General features: G+C 37.7%; 1 protein-coding gene and 1 long non-coding RNA gene across 2 annotated transcripts; one reads left to right on the top strand and one right to left on the bottom strand.

Annotated features, from left to right (window-relative positions):
* Nucleotides 1–3,820: 3,820 nt before the first annotated feature.
* LOC130466785 (uncharacterized) lies at nucleotides 3,821–4,938 on the bottom strand. Its single transcript, XR_008926936.1, has 2 exons — nucleotides 4,720–4,938; nucleotides 3,821–4,152 (listed from the first exon to the last, which is right to left on the bottom strand). It is a non-coding gene; the product is annotated as an uncharacterized lncRNA (long non-coding RNA).
* Nucleotides 4,939–7,940: 3,002 nt separating this feature from the next.
* On the top strand, nucleotides 7,941–11,993 carry LOC110776629 (uncharacterized). Its single transcript, XM_056835683.1, has 2 exons — nucleotides 7,941–8,754; nucleotides 11,878–11,993. Exons 1-2 carry the CDS (start codon nucleotides 7,941–7,943, stop codon nucleotides 11,991–11,993), a joined length of 930 nt encoding a protein of 309 aa, XP_056691661.1.
* The last annotated feature ends 8,743 nt before the right edge of the window (nucleotides 11,994–20,736 follow it).

The following is a 20,736-nucleotide window of genomic DNA, read 5'->3' as shown; positions in this document are numbered from 1 at the left end:
CCTTTGACGATCTCAGCTCCCACTGAAACCAAGATCCGTCGATTCCGAATATCCATAGATGGAGTATTTAATGCCATTAAATACTTGATCCGTTTACGTGCTATTTGTGTGACCCTACAGGTTCAGTCAAGAGTAAGCTGTGGATTAATATCATTAATTCCACTTGAACTGAAGCGGCCTCTAGCTAGGCATTCAGCTAACTTGATCTCACTGAATTATTAACTTGTTAATTGAACCGCATTTATTAAACTTAACATTAAATGCATACTTGGACCAAGGGCATTATTTCCTTCAATGCTCCTTTACTATCTCAAGGAATTTGGGAGAAGAAACCCACATGTTAAAGAACCTAAATGGTCTTTAATGAGAAGTAGTAGTGTAAGTAAGGACTATAAGACAATGATCAAAGTCTTCTTCGGGAAAATAGGTGGCCTTAGCCTGTTCAAAGCAATCATCCCAAAAACTGTTTGCCAGAACCCTATCAATTCTTGTAAAAACCCTGTCAGCCCCACCTTGGTTATTGTTCCAGGTGAATTGTCTACCAACTATTTTTAAGGTGGCCAGTTAGCAATGAGTCATGCACTGCCTCATAGGTTGAACATCACTTAACCTTACAAGAGACCATATTCTATCCTCCATCCCTATTATAGCATTAAAGTCCCCCATAGTGATCCATGGAGAGTTACTACATACAGAGGCTAAGCTAAAGAGAGCAGACCATAGATCCTCCTTTTCTCTAATAGTGTTCAAACCATAAACAAATTAGTGTAGAAAAATCTAGGCTTACAATTCCTAGGGGTAATAGAACAGTGCACAAGTTGGCTGGTCATGTGAATGATATAAACAGAAAAAGAGTCAGTATCCCAAGCAATAATGATTCTACCATTATAGTGACAACTACTATTTGAGGAAAAGCACCATTAAGGGCAAAGATTGATATAAAGATTACCCATCTTAGAGGATTTCACTCTAGTCTCCAGGAGACCGTACAATTTGATATGGTGAGAAGAGATCATCTTTCTCACTTTGAGTTGTTTGGCCTTCCTGTTCAGACCCCTGACATTCCAATAGAGTAACTTATCCATTAGGTTCAGGGGATCTCACACCCCTGTCTGCATCAGACCCTAACTTTACTGATTCTCCATTATGACCATCATCATTCTCAGAGTCATCTTCAGATCCACTAAGCACCGGATACTTGTTTTCAGTGTTTATTGGGTTGAGTTGCTGGCCCTTATGTTAACTGAACTTTGCAGCTTGAATAAACCCCTCAGGGTCTGGCTAGATATTAGCATCAATGTGAGTCATGATGTTTTCAAGCTCACTGGGGATCATCACAGGCGAGGGAGGGTTGGCATGGATTGGGTTGACAACTTTAGGAACCCAAACCCTCTTAGTAGCCTTGGTTGACCTTCTTGTGCAAGAGGTGTGACTATGCTCAAAGCCCTTACAGAGAGAGAAAGAGATAGGGAGCCAGTCATAGTTGACTTTCTGGTGAACTTTGTCCCCTTTTTAATTTACAAAGTGTATCAAAGTAGGGAACTTCTGATCAACATCCACCTCCACTAGAACTTTTGCAAATATCAACTTATCTCTATTGTGTGTGGCTTGATCAACTTTGACCATTGAACCAATCTGACTGATTATCTTGGTGAGACTCTTATCCCCCCAATATTTAACATCAAGGTTAGGAAGTTGAATCCAAATTGGAAGTTTCCTAACAGGGTCCTTGGCTATGTTCATGTCAGCTGACTAAGGTTTCAGAATTACAGGTTTCCCATCAAATAAATTGAAGCCACCATTGATGACCTTATGAAAATTTTCCATAGTGGTGAACCGGACCAAAAAAAGCCCCTCCCAACCAGAGAGACTTTGTCCACCCCATACTTCCCCCAGATTCTTCTAACAAAGCCCTTCATCACATTTTGAGGTGAGTTAGCCCCAAGAATATAGCATAGAACAACAGATTCCCAAAAAGAAATCTCAACCTGGATGTCCTCAAGATCAATTTGTACTATTTTTTTCTTATCATTATCCAAAGTTGTGCATTCCATATCATTAAGCTGTTCATTAACATTTCCAGCATCAGATTGAGGAACTTGATTAACAATTCTACTCCCGCCAAAACTCGAATTCGATTGAAAGTGAGAGCGAACATCATTACCTTATTGCAAACCATTAATCCAGGCATTGAAATCGTTTCTTACATTTTAGGAAAATTTATAATTATTAATCCAACCTTTGCCCGATTTTCTTTAATTAATCCTACCTATGCGATATTTCTAAATAATCCAACCTTTATGACCCAACTACTATTATTAAGCCTAACAAGTTACTAACCTGCTATAGGCGGTATTCATCCTTACGTGGCATATAACAATTATAATTTACTTTTTCCCCTTATTTTCTTTAATTGCTATTTTAATTTTTCGTTCCTCTCTCCTCTGCGATTTTCTGCTTCATCTCTGAACTCCTTTCCATTATTTCTCTTCTACCTCTTCTCCACCATTGTCGATCCCTCATACCTCTCCATTCGAAGTTCATCAAAAATAATCAGCAATTGTTATGGCTAGGGTAAAGCAATTGCCTGTTGGATCTGGATCTTCTTCAAATTCAAGGTTTTTTTCTTTCTTTCTAAATTTTCAACAAGACCATAATAACCAACATCCCACAACATAAAAAAAAACTATATTATTGCAACAACTCGGGTTTTTACGAACTGATCATCAAGAAAGCCCAAAATTCAAAATTTACCAAATATGGAAAAAAAACGCTAAGGTTCGTAAGTTCACCTTCAATTGTACGATTTTGGAGACGAAATTTGATTGCGTGTGGATGAAGTCACCTATTTCCACAAGAAAATCGTTAATGATGTCATGAACTAGTACAATTGTGGTTGAAGCAGCAGTAATGGAGGAGAGAGGAATTGAAACACGGTACAGAGAAGAGAAGGGTTAAGGATTTTTTGAACAAAAAAATTATATCCTTGTTTAGGTGGCAAGTGATGATGACGTGTCCAATATTTTAGCAGGGAAACCAACTTTAGGTTGTTAACGTTTTTAACGTTGACTTTGTAGCAGGTAACCGGTCATCCAAGCTTAATAATAGTAGTTGGGTCATAAAGGTTGGATTATTTAGAAATATCGCATAGGTAGGCTTAATTAAAGAAAATCGGGAAAAGGTTGGATTAATAATTACAAATTTTCCTTGACTTTGTAGCAGGTAACCGGTCATCCAGGCTTAATAATAGTAGTTGGGTCATAAAGGTTGGATTATTTAGAAATATCGCATAGGTAGGCTTAATTAAAGAAAACCGTGCAAAGATTGGATTAATAATTACAAATTTTCCGACATTTTATTGATAATGTATGTGCTGAAGAGCCGACCTGGGAGTGAGAATTTGGTCCTCTAACATCGTTTCAAAATCTGGGTTTGATCGTACCTCAGAATGGTCCGAGTTCGAAATATTGTCCACCATTTCTCTATTTGAAGTTTGTTTATGGGAACTAGATTGCTTCGTAGCAGTTACCGACATTTTTGCTTTCGATTTTCCACCATTGTTGCATTTTGCTTGCTTTCGAGTGGCCATGGCGTCGATGAGGAACCCTCTTTGAACCCTCTCAAGCGCAAAACTTTTCACACAATGTATATTTTCACAATAGCAACTTTTATTATTTTAAGAAATAAAAAAGTAAAGATAGTTAACTAATGGTCAAATGATGTATTCACATGTGCGCCGATCAAAATGGTACATTTTAATAAAAAGAAACTGACGGAGTATAGTGAAATTTTTTTATCTTTCACATAAAATTTTAAAAAGTCAACCGAAAGCATAACTTTTAGTAGCATATATGTATAAATATCCTCCATGAGAAATAATTACACCTTTTTTATCACCAACTTTAAATTAAATAATTTACTAGTTAGGAACAATTATTGATAAGATAACTAAATAAACTCTAATAGTCTAATTAGACAGTGCCAATGGGGAATTTTGTGATAATCGGGGCTATTTACAAATTCCTCCACCAAATGGTTTTGAACATTGACTTGGAACACAACAATCATCTCCCGCCGTCACGAGCCACTCAACGAAACCACACAGTTGACCATCACGAATACACTTTCCTGCGTTAGCAGTCATAATTTGACCTGCCAAAGTTTCATATACAAAGTAAGCACATTAGTTGTTTTTAGTGTGAATGACGAAATATAGTTGTGGGCCAGGCCGACCCCGACACAGGCAAGAAGTCGCGGGCAGGGTCTGCACCGCATGTTTAAGAAAAAATACGACAACACACGGTCTGGCCCGACACCTTTTTTGAAAGTTTCTACACGGTTCGACCTGGCCCATTACAGGCGGGCTGGGCGTTGGTTGGGCCCGTTCAAACCCATGGCTTATGGGTTTGACCCGCAATCATCTTTATTAATGAACAACACAAGAAAATTACAAGTCGTAAATGGGGAGCAAAGGGGAAGATTCGAACGTATGACCTGTTATAGACAGCCCCCCATTCTTAACTGTTAGGTCAAGACATCATGGGTAACATTTATTTAATAATGACGTTCTTAGAATGGCTAGCCAAGAAACATAAGCACGTTTGTGAATTTAATTAATACTGGCATTTTTTTAATAATCAAATATGAAATATTAAATAATGAAGAACATGGATTAATTATTAACTAATACAAAGAACTAATTAATTAATAATTAATTACCTATGGCTAGAATAAAAAGAATAGCTACTATCATCTTCCTGGATTTGTAGAAAATCAAATTTCCCTCCATTTTGAGTTATGTATTGGTTGGAAGATTTTTTTTTTGAGGGAAATTAGTTGGAAGAATATTAAGTAGATAGATTAATTTTTTATTTAGAATTTTATATCATTTATAAGTGAAGGATTGTCGTTAATTATATTACCATTTTAACTGGTAAGATATCTTCCACAAACATAATTAACTAAACAATAATTATTTAATTATCGGTTAAAATTAGTATATAAACTCCAAGCATGGACACATGATCCGCTAGAACTTGCCATGAATTTCCTGGAAGAAATTAAATCCATTTATATCACTTATGGATATAGTAAACATGTTGTTTAGCATATAAATTAGTGGATTTGATCATCATATATGTAAGATACCAACCAATTAAAAATTGAAAATAGATAGAAAAAGTATCTAGGACTTGTATTCAGTAGTTTTATTATATTCACATGCATGAACATCTATATATAGTAAGCAAATTCTTTCGCTGGTTAATTTTTCCGTGCAATGCACGATTTTTATTTCGTATGTTTTTTGTCCAATACTAACTTATCGAGTATAATATCTTTAATGAAATAAAATAAAATTAAGCTTTGTCTTGTTTTTATGAAAAAATAAGGGAAAATTAATAATGAAAATTACATGGTGTAAAATTTTAAATTGGATTTAAAAATTAAATTAGTATTTTTATAAATTTATTTCGACAAACATATTTAAGTTTTTTTAAAAAAAAATTTCCGTAAAGTATACACGCATGTTCTAACTTATTACAATGGTTTGATACAATTTATCATATTGGTCAAGAGTAACATTTCAAAATTATAATCATTTTTTTTAGTTGATTATATATTACTTATTATACGGTTTCCATGTAGAATCTTAACCACTATGTACGAATAGAAGTTAGGTACAAGGAAGAATATGGACTCAATATGTTAGGTTCCGTGCAATGCACGATTGTTATTTCATATATTTTTAGTTCAATACTAACTTATCGAGTATAATATCTTTAATAAAGTAAAATAAAATGTTTTGTCTTGTGTTAATGAAAAAATAAGGGAAAATAATAAAAATTAAAGACATGGCATCTAAATTGGTTTCAAAACTAATTATTTTATTTATAAAGTTATTTCGACAAAAATATTTAATTATAAAAAAAATTCATAAAGTATCGTCATCGGGTACCCGTTGATTTTAAATTAATATACGCAAATGTTATCAGATATAAAAAATTAAATGTTGTATATAGTCGTGTCAATTGGTACTCACTTAAATTTGGTGGAATTGGACATCGATCAAAAAAATGTCGCAAGCTTTTTCCCTTAAAAAACATAAATTTGGTTAAATCTTAAGGTTACCTATAAAATTACTCAAAAAAAACTAACCATATTAAATATATTAGAAAATGAATAAAACATACGAAGTATTATATATACATGTCACCTGGTGAGGAAGTATAATAGAAAATCAATACTAATTTTTATTTTTATTTTCCATTTTTATATGTTATTCAAATTTGCATTAGTTGATAATCTTTTAACACAAAGTAAACATATTACAAGCTTGCAATAACGCGAAAATATGTTTTTACTTTTATAGTGATTTTTAAAGACATTAATCGAATGGCTAATAGTTCGTCCAAAAAAAGTAGGCTAAGAATATTGCAGTAGAAATTTATTTATTAAGATTGTGAAAAATCATAATAATTTATTATAATAGCATATTCCTCCAATTTTTCTTTTACTTGCATGATTTTACTTTTTTGCAAGGTGCATATTATTTGTAATGTTTCCTTTTATATTATGCATTCACATGTATTTTTTAGTGTGCTCACACACCAAATGCTCATTTTACCCTTATACACATTTTATATTTACCATTAATACCTAATTTTTCTACCAATTTTTTTATTATCACATGAGCATTCTTGGTATTTATTTACCTTCTCAACGTTTGTGTCAAACCCAAATGGTGCAATTAAAAAAATAGAGTAAGTACTTCGTATAATGTAATATTAAAAAATCAGTAATAGCAAGGAGTATAATTTGTGATTCTTTCGATGTTAATTCTTCATATCAATATCAATACATAGTATATTATCTTATGATAAATTAGAAAATATTTAGGTTTTTAAGGGTTTATTTAATGGAGTAGATATTTTTTGAATAATATATGCTGAAAATGGGAAAAATCCCAAATTCACATAATTTGTTTCCTATTAATAATTCACATAATTGGTAATATTTGTAAATTTGATAAAGTCTTTTCCAGCTTTGCAAAGGAGATTCAGACTTATTTAAGATATGATTTGTGGTTTGTGTCCAAAATAATATCATTAATTAGTAATCATTTATTGAAACTATATGTTAATTGTGTTTTTAAAGACATTTATATGTGTAATTGATTCGACAACATGATATATGTTAATTAATTTTTTGAATTGGTCATTCAATTACTCAAACTAACCCTCAAAGTTGGACAGAAAAGTTAGGGTTCATAACATAATGTTTCTGTTATCTTTGTCGTTAATATATGGTAAAAGACAATTTTTTTTTTAGGTGGTAAAATACAATTTATATTTTTCAAGGTGGTTAAAAAACTTGTCAATTTTTTAAGATGGTAAAAACTATTAATCCAAAATAAAAAATCTTATAGTTCCACTTTTGGGTCCACTTAAATCTTAAATAATTCCATTTTTTGTAAATTTTACATTCCACATTTTTTTTATTTTTATTCTTTACATTCAACTACCGCACTTGCATCATTATTATATCAAATTCAACTAAGCTTCCTTAATACTTGTTTCGTTCAACATATAACTCCTAAAAAAATACGGAGGGAGTATCATATATTAATACTCTGTACATGAAAATTAAATATTATAAGAGTACATAAAATGTTCTTGGATTAGACACAATGTATATTTTCACAATAACAACTTTTAGTCGATTTTTTTTTGGGAGACTCAATCGGCTTTTGTCAAAGGGAGGGTCAGTTTTTACAATATTATTTTGAGTCATGAGCTTGTCAAGGGCTATGGTCAGAAGAATGTCTCGCCTAGGTGCATGCTTAAAATCGACTTGCAAAAGGCTTATGATTCCGTTGAGTGGCTTTTGTCAGGTTTCTTCTGCTGGAGATTGGCTTTCCTCATATTTTTTTTTGTTGGATCATGGCTTGTTTATCGACTGCTTCCTATTATTTCAATGTTAATGGTGAGATGACTATGCCCATTAAAGGAAAGAAAGGTCTTCGTCAGGGGGATCCTATATCTCCTTACCTATTTGTTCTTTGTATGGAGTACTTGAATAGGTGTCTGCTTGAGTTGAAGGACAATAAGGATTACAAGTATCACCCCAAGTGCAAGAAGCTCAATTTGTATCATGTTTGCTTCGCTGATGATCTTTTGTTGTTCTCTAGGGGTGATGCACAATCTATCAGACAATTGTTTAGTGCTTTTCAAAAATTCTCTTTTGTTTCTGGGCTCCGAGCTAACCAGGCCAAGACATCCATTTATTTTGGAGGTGTTCCTTGTGAGGTCCATAACCTTATTCTTGAAGAATTCCAGATTTCTAAAGGTGACTTGCCTTTTAAGTATCTTGGAGTTCCTTTATCCTCCAAGAAGCTTTCTATTGCTGCGTGTCAGCCTCTAATTAAGAATGTGCTTTCAAGAATTGATCGTTGGGCTTCTAAGCTTCTTTCGTATGCAGGCAGGCTTCAGCTCATCAAATCTATTTTATTTGGTGTTCAAACATACTGGTGCCAAGTTTTCGTCTTACCTAAGAAAGTTCTTAAGGTTATTCAAGTTGCCTGCAGATATTTCCTATGGTCTGGAGCTTCTGGTGCCACAAAGAGAAACTTGATCGTCTGGGACAAGCTTTGTCTTCCTAAGAGTGCAGGTGGGCTAAAAATCATTAATATTGAGCTTTGTATCAAAAAAATTCATCTGCAAGTAACTGTGGAATATTACAATGAGGAATGGCAAGGTTTGGGTCAAGTGGGTGCATAATTATGTAAAAAACAGGGACCTTACAACCTTGGTGATTCCTAAACAAGCTTCATGGGTTGTAAGGAAAATCCTAGCTTTTGTGAACTTTGTTGCTTGTGGGGCAAGTATGATTCATCAACAACAGTTTTCTATTAGCAAGTACTATAAGGAGTTGAGAAGTGATGCCCCTAGTGTTCAATGGCGGAAAATGTTATGTAACAATCAAGCTGAAGGAAATAACGCCCTTGGTCCAAGTGTGCATTCAATGCTAAGTCTAATAAATGTGGTTCAGTATTACTTAATTATGCAAGTTAATAATTAAGTGAGATCAAGTGAACTGTATGCCTAGCTAGAGGCCGCTTCAGTTCAAGTGGAATTAATAATATTAATCCACAACTTACTCTTGACTGAACCCGTAGGATCACACAAATAGTTCGTGAACGGATCAAGTATTTAAGTGAATTAAATACTCCATTTATGGATATTCGGAATCGACGGATCTCGGTTCCAGTGGGAGCTGAAATCGTCAAAAGGCAAATTATGAATACTCCAGAAACGATGATATTGTCGGAAACGGAAATATGGATCGTATCGGAAATATAAATATTATCCAAGTCGTAGATGTTGCCGGAAAAGGAAACATGGTACATATCGGAAAATATTATCGGAAATAGAAATATTGCCGGAATCGGAAATATTGCCGGAAACGGAAATATTGCCGGAATCGGAAATATTATCGGAATCGGAAATATTAAATATTTGTTCGAAATGGAAATTAATTCCGGAATCGGAAATGAATTCCGGAATTGGAAAATGAATCGGAAGCGCGACGTACGAAATAAACATCGGACGAGCTTGCTAGACGCAAGGCCCATCACGAAGCTAAGCCCGTGCCTAGCGAAGCCCACGCAAAGCAACACCAACAGCCCGCCTAGCAAGGCAGGCCTAGCCAAGCGCAAGGCAAGGCCAGGCCCAGCCGAGCAAGGCAAGGCCAGCAGCAGCAGCGCCCACGCTGTGGGCCGCATGACTACTTGTTGGGCCAAGCCCCGTGCGCGCACAGCAGCGCCCCTCGTGGGCTGCTCGTGTGTGTGGTTTGTGCAAGCCTCGAATCCTTGTTTGCTTAGGATTTGTCCGGTTAGATTATTTTCCTAAAGTTGTTAAGCTAAACACTAAAAACAAAAGGTTTAATTTAAGTCTAATTCTAATTCAATTAGATAAATTGAATCCTAGTAGGTTTCTAGTTCCGATAATCCTACCCTATAAATAGGTGATGAAAATCACAATTTATATACATCATATTCTCAAGTATTCATATAGTTTTAAGGTTAAACTAAGCTTAATAATTTGCCAAATAATTAAGTACGAATAACATAAAAGTTAGGTTAAATTCTAGTTAATTGAATCTAAGGCAGATCCGAACGTGCTGTGGACTATCTATGGAGGGACTACACTTGAACTCCTAAACTTGTTCTTGTTCGGTTCGGGAGCAGCTAGGGAAGGCACGCGTCACATGTATTTATCCTAGATTATGCTAATTGACTATGTGACAATTAATTTGGATTCCTGGCTTTATGGTTTTTCTACATGAAATATATGTTTTATATTTGTCATAACCTAACAGTGGTATCACGAGCCTCTAATTAATTCCATAATCAATTATAGCTAACATGGTTAAATTTTATAAATTTGCAATGAATTAAAGGGGTGATTAATTTCGAATTTTGTAATTAATTGCAAATTCGTGCGATTATTTAATTATATGTTCGCAGGATTTCGGCAGTTTAGTCAATAATGGTCGGAATCGTATAATTTTATAGTGAATTTCGCATGTAAACGACATTTTAAAATTTTGACTAAAATCAAAGATTTGATGACGAACTCAGAATTCCCAAATTCGAAGCCTAACTATGACTTTTCGGAGGTTTTAGTTTTTCGAACGCAAAATTTATAATTTTTTGGATGTTAAATTAAATATTTGCGATTCTTGTTTGTAAATCTTGAATCTTTTTTTTTTTTTTTTTTTTTAATGGGAATTGTAAATCTTGAATCTATGATTGACCTACTGTATATGTTTAACAATTTTAATGCCTAAGCTTGTTAATTATACAACCTAATTTGTAATTGTAATTAATTTTTTGAAATTCGAATAATTTAGAATTTGATTTGATTTGATTTTCATAATTAATTAGCAATTTAATTAGGATCCTATGATTAAAAACCACCATAAAATTTGAAAAGTTTTAAAATTTTATGACCTAGATTTGAATCCATGAACATAAATATAATCGGAAATTAATTTGAATAATAAATTTTCGATTTTTGCCCGAATTTAATGAAATTAATATGGTTTATTATTTCGTCAATTAAATTAAAGTATAAAAATTATTAATTTTTTAATAAAACCGACCACCAATGTTGCACGCACGAAGAAAAGGAAGCTAAGTGTTACCTTTAAGGGTGTTTCATTGTGCGGGCATGCGACGACGAGCAAGGGAGCTCGTCGCCCATGCGGTACAAGGCGACGAGCAACAAGGCATGCGCGGCAGCAAGGTTGCTGTGTAGTGTGTGCCGTGTGGAGGTCGAGAACCAAAGGGCATCGATGCTACGAAGCGCCAGGCACGAGGCAAGGCAGCAGCATACGAGCAAAGGAGCTCGCATGCGTTGCGCATGCCACTGCCCAGCGCTGGCAGCATCTGCGAGCAAGCAAGCAGCCACAAGGGCAGTGAGCACAGCCCGCATCACTCGGCCACACGCAATGGAGGCCTGGGCGCTGCTTCGTGCACGCGGCCTACGGCGCTGCGACAGTGTGGTGCTTGGGCGAGGCTTGGGCTTCGGCCTAAGGCCTTGCCTTAGTACGCAAGGGCCGTTTTAATTTTTAATTTTAATTTTTCAGTTGAATAACAATTTTAATTAAATTTAAAACTCGTAATTTAATTTTTTTCTCGGAATTTAATTTTGAATAATTTAATTATTATAAATTTATTTATACTAATTATTTTACTAATATTAAAACCTTGATTAAATTTAAACTAATTAATTTAATCAACTGAAAATAAATTAAAGGATTTAAATAATAATTTATATGAGCTTTAAATTTTAATTAAATGCTTGCGTTTGAGAGGTTTCGAAGAGGCAATCACCTTCTTCGTCACCATGGGAAGACCTCGAAAAACTCAGGCCAAATCTGCAGGAAAGAAGTCGAAGAAACAGGATGAAGGTGCAATTTCTAAACCATAGACTCGAGCGACTGCAAAGAACCACCAAGCTCCATCAATGGTGGAGGATGATGACATTTCTGGAAAATCAATTGTAGACCCAGATGATCTAATCTTCGAGGAACATGAAATCCTCACTCCAAAATCATCACTGGTTGCTCTACAACAACGATCACAAGTTCGAAATGATTTTAACGAATGGATTAATGGCTGCAATCTGGTAATGATGCTCGTACCCTTTTTCATTCAAATGTGAGAATTGGCGCGAACACCTCTAATTTGCCTGCGAAATCAATTGAACATAACACTGCTACTAATGTGCTTCCTAATACCGATATTATACCTGATAATGAGAATTTGATTTCCCCTGCAATTATTGAACTGGATGACATTGAGGATGAAATCACCTTCTGGAAATCTGCAGTTGTGTGTTATGTGTTGGGGGCTAACCCTCCTCAACATGTCATGGAGGGATATGTTCATCGAATTTGGGGGAAACTGGGAGTAGATAAAGTGGCAATGGTGCGGAAGGGGCTATTTCTCATGAGATTTACCACTATGGAAAATTGCCAGAAGGTGATCAATGGGGGTGCTCAGTTTTTTGGCTCCAAACCTTTGATCATCAAACCATGGTCTGAAGAAATTAACTATGCTAAAGACCCAAGCAAACAGGTTCCAGTGTGGATTAAGTTGCCTGGACTTGAGGTGAAATATTGGGGAGAGAAGAGCTTGTTTAAAATTGCAGGGCAAGTTGGACAAGCCATTAGAGTTGATCAAGCAACTAAGAATAGGGATAAGGTAATGTTTGCAAAGATTCTGGTAGAAGTCACACTTGGACAACACTATCCTAAAAGCATTCAGTTTGTGAATGAGAAAGGGGTTCTAATGGAGCAAAGTGTGGAATATGACTGGCTTCCCATTGAATGCACCCATTGCAGGGGGATTGGGAATGCTAGCCATGCCTGTTCCAAGAACAACAAGGTCACCAAAGTGAAGAGCAAACCTGTAAACAAAGTTTGGCAACATAAAGCTATTCAAAAAACACAGGTGACAGTGGAGCAAACCACTGATCAAGTGATCACCTCTATTGATGCAGAAGGGTTTGTGCAGGCAACATCCTTCAGTAGGCAACACTGTCAGCAGTTGAAACCAGTCAACACAAGGAATAGTTTTCAGACACTAGTGATCACTGATAATAATGATGATGAAGTTAATAATGATGTTGAGGTGGTTGGGGATGGTCTATTAGATCAGGGGTTGATTGCCCCTGGGTCTAATGGATAATATCCTATGCTGGAATCTGAGGGGATTGAATAGAAGAGCCAAACAATCTGAAGTGGGAAGGTTCATTCACTCTCACATGGCTAAGCTATTCTGTCTCCTATAAACAAAGGTCAAGGCACCAAAAGTGGGTGACTTGTACCTCAGTATTTGTCTAGGGTGGAATTTCACTACCAACCTAAGTTGTTCCTCTGTAGATAGAATAATCATTGCTTGGGATCCCTCTACCTTTGATGTAGACATTGTTTCTATGAGTAGCCAGCACATTCATAGTGTGATCAAAACAAAAAGCACTGGTGGCAGTTTTCAAAGCACCTTCATCTATGGGATGAATGGGAAAAATGAGAGGGTGCCTCTCTGGAATTCTCTCACTCATTGCTGACAACTACAGTCAGCCATGGGTTATTATGGGGGATTTTAATGCCTTAATGGACATTGAAGATAGAATTGGTGGCCCTGTCAGGCTTGGAGATATTCAAGCCCTGAGGAATTGTATGTTCCACTGTGATCTCACCACTATCAAGACAGTTGGAAGACAATACACATGGAACAATAAGCAAGAAGGGGAGGCAAGAGTCTTTTCCAGAATTGATAGAGTTTTGTCCAATGCCAGTTGGTTGGGCTTATTCCCTACTGTAGAGGCTAACTTCCTTCCTGAAGGTGAGTTTGATCATAGCCCTATGCTGCTTTGCTTTCACAAGAATGATAAATTAAAAAGGCCTTTCAGATTCTTTAATATGTGGGCTAATGCTGATGATTTCATTGACATTGTGCAAACCAACTGGGAGAAACCTGTGTTTGGATGTACCATGTACAAAATTTTATAGAGGCTCAAGTGGTTAAAGACAGACCTAAAATAGATGAACAAGGAGGGTTTTAGTAATGTTGAAGCTGAAAACACAAGACTCTACTCTCACTTACTTCCTATCCAAGCTAAATTGCATGCCACCCCAAATGATGGAAGCTTGGCTGATGCTTAAAAGTTAGCTGCAGCTGAGTATAAACAGGCTCACAATGCTTACATTTCTTACCTCCACCAGACAACCAAAATTAATTGGTTGGTTCAGGGGGATGAGAACACTAGAGTGTTTAATCAAATCATCAAGCAGAGAAGAAGACATAATACGATTCACTCAATTCAAAACATGCAAGGTGATAGGGTTACAATAATTGAGGGGGTGAAAGATGCCTTCACTCAATTCTACTCTGATTTGTTCTGTACTCAAATGGAACAAAGAACCCATGTTAATCCTGTGATTGTTAATAGAGGCCCAAAGCTCAATGAGTCTCAGAAATCCTTGCTGGATTGTACTTTCTCAATGGAAGATGTGAAGAAGGCTTTATTCTCAATTCCTAACCACAAGGATTCTGGTTTGGATGGCTATAATAGCTATTTCTTTAAAACTGCCTGGCATGTAAACAAAGATGATCTCTATAAGGCAATCTCTGATTTCTTCACCATAGGGAAAATCCTCAAAGAAGTTAATGTCACCTCAATCACTCTAGTTCCTAAAATCTCAGTTCCAGCTACTGTGGGTGATTTCAGACCAATAGCTTGTTGCTCTGTCATCTACAAATGTATCTCTAAACTCATTTGCAACAAACTCAGTTTAGTGCTTCCTGATCTGATCTCTCCTAATCAAGGGGCTTTTGTCTCTGGTAGGTCTATCCTGCATAATGTCCTAATCTGTCAAGATATAGTGAAGATGTACAACCAGTCTCATACTCCCCCTTGTTGCTTAATGAAAGTTGACATCAAAAAAGGCTATGATACAGTAGAGTGGGCATTCATTGAGGGAATGCTAACTGAGCTAGGATTTCCTACATTCTTCATTAACCTAATTATGACATGTCTCTCAACAACAAGATACTCTCTTCTCATTAATGGTAGCCCATCTGATCTGATCCAACCTAAGAGAGGACTCAGACAAGGGCATCTCCTTTCCCCCCTTCTCTTTACTTTATGCATGTAGTATTTCTCCAGGGCTATGTCTACAGTTGGTGAACACCCTCAATTCAAGTTCCATACCAGGTGTAGAACTCTTCAATTGAATCACCTCTGTTTTGCTGATGACTTGCTGATGTTCTGTAAAGGTGATACTACCTCAGTTAGCCTTCTTTTGGAAAGCTTCCACCTGTTTTCAAACACAACTGGCCTCCAAGCAAATCCCTGCAAATCCTCAATGTACTGCTGTGGTATCTCTAATACTGACAAAGAAGGAATTGGTGCTATTTCTGGATTCAGCTTTGGAGAACTACCTTTTAGATACTTGGGTGTGCCAATTAGTACCAGAAAACTTCAAGCTGGTGAATGTGAACAACTGGTGAACAAAATGGTTGGTAGAATTAAAATTTGGAGTTCAAGACACTTATCATTTGCAGGAAGAATGCAGCTTGTCAACTCAGTTCTGATGAGTATTAGTGTGTACTGGTGCCAAATCTTCATCCTCCTTAAGAGTATCATTAGGAAAATAAACTCTGTTTGCAGAGCTTATCTTTGGCATGGTACCTATGATGATAGTAGACCTGGTCCTATGGCTTGGGTTAACCTTTGTGTTTCAAAAACACAAGGTGGGCTTGGATTTAGAAACCTTGCTATCTGGAATCAAGCAGCAGTTGGGAAATTGGCATGGTCCATATCTCAAAAGGAAGATAATTTATGGGTAAAATGGGTTCATGCTGTCTATGTTAAACAAAAGAATTGGCTGGTGTACATGCCCTCTGTAGCTGCAAGTGGAGCAGTCAAGTACATCTGTAAGGTCAAACTAGATTGCACCAACAGACTTCACTCTGACTCTTTGTTAACAACCACAAAATACTCTATTGGTGACATGTATAAACAACTGAGTGAGGAACAAGCTAAGACCAATTGGTCTCATTTTGTTTGGAACAGGTTCACCATTTCAAAACATAGGGTCATCCTTTAGCTAGCTCTGCAGGACAGGTTAAAAACCAAAGCCAGGCTCTTCCCTTATGGAGTTACTGATGATGATCTTTGTGCCCTCCGTGGTCTACATACAGAGGATATCTCTCACCTATTTTTCTCTTGCCACTACAGCAAAGAATGATGTAGGAAAGTCCTTCACTGGTTGGGATTCAGCACTCACAGAACAAGCTTGATCATGATCCTTAAGTGGGCTCATAGGTACTGTGTGGGTGGTTTTAGGAGGAAAGTCTGCTATGCTGCTGTTGCAGGAGTGGTCTATCAGATTTGGAAAGCAAGAAATTCAGCTATCAGGGATACCATGGTCCCCTCTCTGGATAGTAGTGTAAGCTGTATTCAATTTGCTGTTAGGCATAGAATTAAGAGTATCCTAGGTATGAAAGTGAGTGCTAGAGATAGGGATTGGCTGTATTCCTTATAATAGTACTAGTTTTTGCTCTTTTGAGCTTTGTTTAGAATTCTAAAGTGGAGGGGGTCCTTCCTAGAAGGTTTTTCTCCCTTTAGTTATGATTAGTTTGTAATAGTTGTTGATTAATATATAAAAAATCTCTCTTACTTGTCAAAAAAAATAAAAAAAATAAATTAAATTTGTAAGTTTCCGGTTGGACTAGGAAATACAATTTTATGTTTAAAATTCGTAAAGCATGTAAAATTCTTGGTTTTAGTGGGAGCATTTTAGTCATATACTCTTGATTAGGTCTACATTCCTTTAAGGTTAAAACAACTCGATTAGAATTAATAAGGATTGAATAATTTGTAGATTATTGGAAGCCTTGATTAATTGATGCAAATATTTATGTGATGCATAATATGTTCCACTAACCAGCTATGTGGGCCATTCATTGATAAATGAATGGGTGAATGGTATATTGTAAATGTACTATTTTACAGGTTATGGAAAGTGACTAGTATGGCCCAAATAGGATAGAAAATATGGTCTGCGTACCATTAATTTGAATGTAAAATTGGTCTAATGCACCAAAGTTTTTAATTTTAAATATGGTCTGTGTACCATCAAATAGTTGTAATTAGTTTCTATTGTGGGATCTTTTACGGTGATGACGTGTCACGCGTTCCTCGGAGGTATCAAGTATGAGCTGGCACGATCCTCTGGAAACCAGCAAAACAAGAATATTCCCGTAGGAATATTCCCCCCGATGCCTAAGTAAGTATAGGCTAGAGAGAGAAGTAATTTTAGAGAGAAGGCAGAGAAAAGATAGTTTAAGGTAGGTGGGAATGAATTGATTACCCTTTTACCTAGGGATCTACACTATTTATAGTGCTAGGGTTTCTTGGGATTTGATCCTCAAACCCTGACCTGATGATTAGGTGTTTTCCCAGATTAGGACATGTGTCTAATAATAATAGATCTGATTAGACTTGATGGGCTCTTGGCATGTTGGGCTTTCCTGCAAGCTTTGGGCTTTCAGCCAAAACTTTTCAATGGGCTTAGTATGTGCTATGGCGATCCATGAAAGGATCTTTGTCTTCCAAATTTGGCCATTGTAGCAAAGCTAGGTGGCAGTCTACTATTTATGGCCACATCATTTGTCCCTAAAGGAGGGTGCCCCTTGCCCATGTGGGGGAGCCTTCTTGTTATGGTGCCACGTGTTATTGCTTTTTTGGGAGTGTGGTTTTTGCCTTTAAAATGATTCAGAAATCGTTGTTTTTCCTTCATTCGTCTTTTGTTAGTTTTCCAGGAGACTTCTAGAGAGAGAAAGAGCAACTTCCCTTCAACGATCTTCCTGTGTTCGTGTTGAGTGTTCTTGGATTCTTCGTTCGTTGTTCTTGGAGTTTAGACAACTTGCCTGATCATTTCAGCAGTTTAATCACTCATTGGTAAGCATCTTCGATAACTTCTTGTTTCTTCATGTTTATGAAACTTCCTTTACTTTTAATGCTTTAATTTCCTGGGGAGGCGTCCTGTCAGTTGCCGCGTTTTCTGGTATCCGGACGGTGTACCTGTTTTTTTGTTTTTCCTTTTTTCTTAAGTCAGACGTCCTGTTCCCTATGCAGGACGACATGGCTCGTATTAAGCAGACATCCAATGTAGGTGCATGGGGAGCACCGGGAGAGAGGGACAACAAGGTTCCTTTTTCGAGCCCGTCCCAAGGAAATAGGGGTGGAGTTTGCTCTTCCCATCATTCAGGAGACGGGGGTTCTAGGGCGGGATGATGCCTATCCTCGTCTTTTGTCAAGGGAATGAAGGCTCATAAAGCCTTTATTTCAGGCAGAAATGTATCGGATGTCTGCGAAGAGTCACGCGTGGGTGCTCAATAATTGGCTTCCCCATGTGGGTCAGTTCACCAACATGGTCTTCCTTGCGGCCGTTGGTCTCTTCCCCTACTTGAATAGAGGTAGTTTTGCATTGACTTTCCACTAAACCCTTGTTTTCTTATCTTTCACTAATCCCCTTGGTTTGTGTAGATTCTGCCATGAGTCGTCTGTCCCCTGAAGACAAGGGTTTGGTGGACGTGCCTACCTGGTTGTCCCAGGTGTATACGGATGACATTTTCAAGGCCGTGGAGGCTAAGAAGAAAGATTCCTCGAAGAAGTCGGATGAGGGTGCCTCAGGTGATGCTGCCAAAGTATATCTTGTTCCATTTGGACGTATTTGTGTATTCTTTTAACTTCTATGCTTGGTTGTTCACCCTTTTCATTTTCAGGAGCCTACATGGTCGGCCACGAAGAAGCGTCCTGCATCTTCAGCGGTGGCCCCTAAGCCCAAGCGTCCCTTCTTCAAGAAGTTGGGCACTGCTGATACTGCAGCGAAGCCGTCGCTGGCGAGGCCGTCAGCCCCTCTGGCTAGGGGAGAAGGAGCCCCTATTCCTCAAGCGTCCACCCTACCACCTGAGTCAAAAGAGACGTCTCCCAAGGTGACCGTCAAAGGCGATACCGCTGCCAAGGCGACCGTTACCGAGGTGGCCACTGATCAGGTTGACGCCCCTGGCGCTGCTGCGAATGTTGGGGAAGCTACCACTTCCTCGTCAAGAGAGGAGAAGGGCAAGGAGTCCCAAGGTCCTCCTGTTGGGGATGCCTCTATGCCTCCGCCAGCTCCATCAGCTGGTTAGTTGTCCCAAGGTCCTCCGAGGAGTATGTAAACTCGCTTCCTGGAATTGACCAGGGGTACTTTGGGGCCATGCAGTCCCTCATAATTGATGTAAGGTTTTTTTTTTTTTTTTTTTATTATTTTTTTTTTTTTTTTTGGATTAAGTCTGTTTTTGGTCATGGCAGCTCTTCATCCGTTGTGCCGAGGGTAGGCATTACCGCTTTGATATGCATAAGGAGATGTTTTAGCACAAGGAGCAGATTGAGAATCATGAGAAGTATGATGAGAAGAAGGCTTGACAGATCAATGAGGATGCGGATATCAAGATCAAGTCGAAGACGGACTCCCCGAGGAAGGCTGAGGAAGATGCCCAGGACTATGAGAAGAATTTGCTGGAGCATGAGGAGAGGTTGGCCGCGCTAAGGAAGGGGTATTCCGCCGTCTCGGAGCGGGTTACCAACCTCTCTTCCAAGGTTGACGCCTTATTGAAGAAACTCAAGGCCACCTAGGACGAGATTGAAGCCGTGCGGGGGGAAGCCGCTAGCTCTTTCAAGCTTGGGAAGGAGTCCATTTTGGAGAGTGCTCGGCGGGCATGGGATCAGTCGATGGATGGGAAGGACTTCTCCTGGTTTAAGCGTCGGATTTTGTACCAGATGGCCATCTCGACGGCTCGACGCCTTGGTCTCGATCCTCCTGAGTTTTTTAGTGAGGGGGAGGATGAGGACGCAGAAGAAGAGGAGGTGAATTCCCCCGAAAATCAGGACGTCTAGGAAGGAAGCTCCACGGCCCCTCATCCATAGACTGTTTTTCTTGTTTATGTTGGTTTTTGTGGCGCCGTGGGCGCTTGTAATAACATTGATGCCTTTGGGCATTATTTTATTTGGTTTTGTTGTGCCTTGTGCGCATATATGAATATTTTGTGCCTCCTGTGCATTTGTGTTTTATTCCATTTCAGCTTATTACTGATTTTTCAGGAACATACTTTCTGGTCCATTTGTGGACGGTTACCCCAGTGTTTTAGGTGATCAGCCTAATTTGGGCGCTAATTTAGGCCACTTCTCAGGCCGTCAACCGATTGTCTTTTGTGACGCCTTCAAAGGAGAAGGCGTCCTTTTAAATGACTGCTTTGTTGAGTCATGCTTTGCGTATTCACGTCTTTGTCAATTTAGACCACTTCTAGGGCCGTCTTTCAGTTAATCACTCGTGACGCCACCTCTTGGGGCTCGTTAATGTGGGGGTATTTCACTCTTTTAGTTTTTGCTATGTAATTTTGAGTGACTTTATTGAGCCATGAGTTCATTAGATAAGAAAATATTATCATGAAGCTTAACATTAAGTAGCGAAGCTAAATTGGCCGTTTTGTACGCAAGCATTACAGGCCGTTTTGTGGGCTCTTGCACAATTGTTAGGCCGTTTTGTAGGCTCGTATTACATAAAGTATCCAGACTAATCTAATGACATTCTATTTTTTAGCCACTTTTTTCTATCTTG

Source organism: Spinacia oleracea, chromosome 2 (assembly GCF_020520425.1).
Source record: "Spinacia oleracea cultivar Varoflay chromosome 2, BTI_SOV_V1, whole genome shotgun sequence".
In the NCBI taxonomy this organism is placed as follows: Eukaryota; Viridiplantae; Streptophyta; class Magnoliopsida; order Caryophyllales; family Amaranthaceae; genus Spinacia; species Spinacia oleracea.
This window is presented reverse-complemented; position numbering and strand designations above follow the sequence as displayed.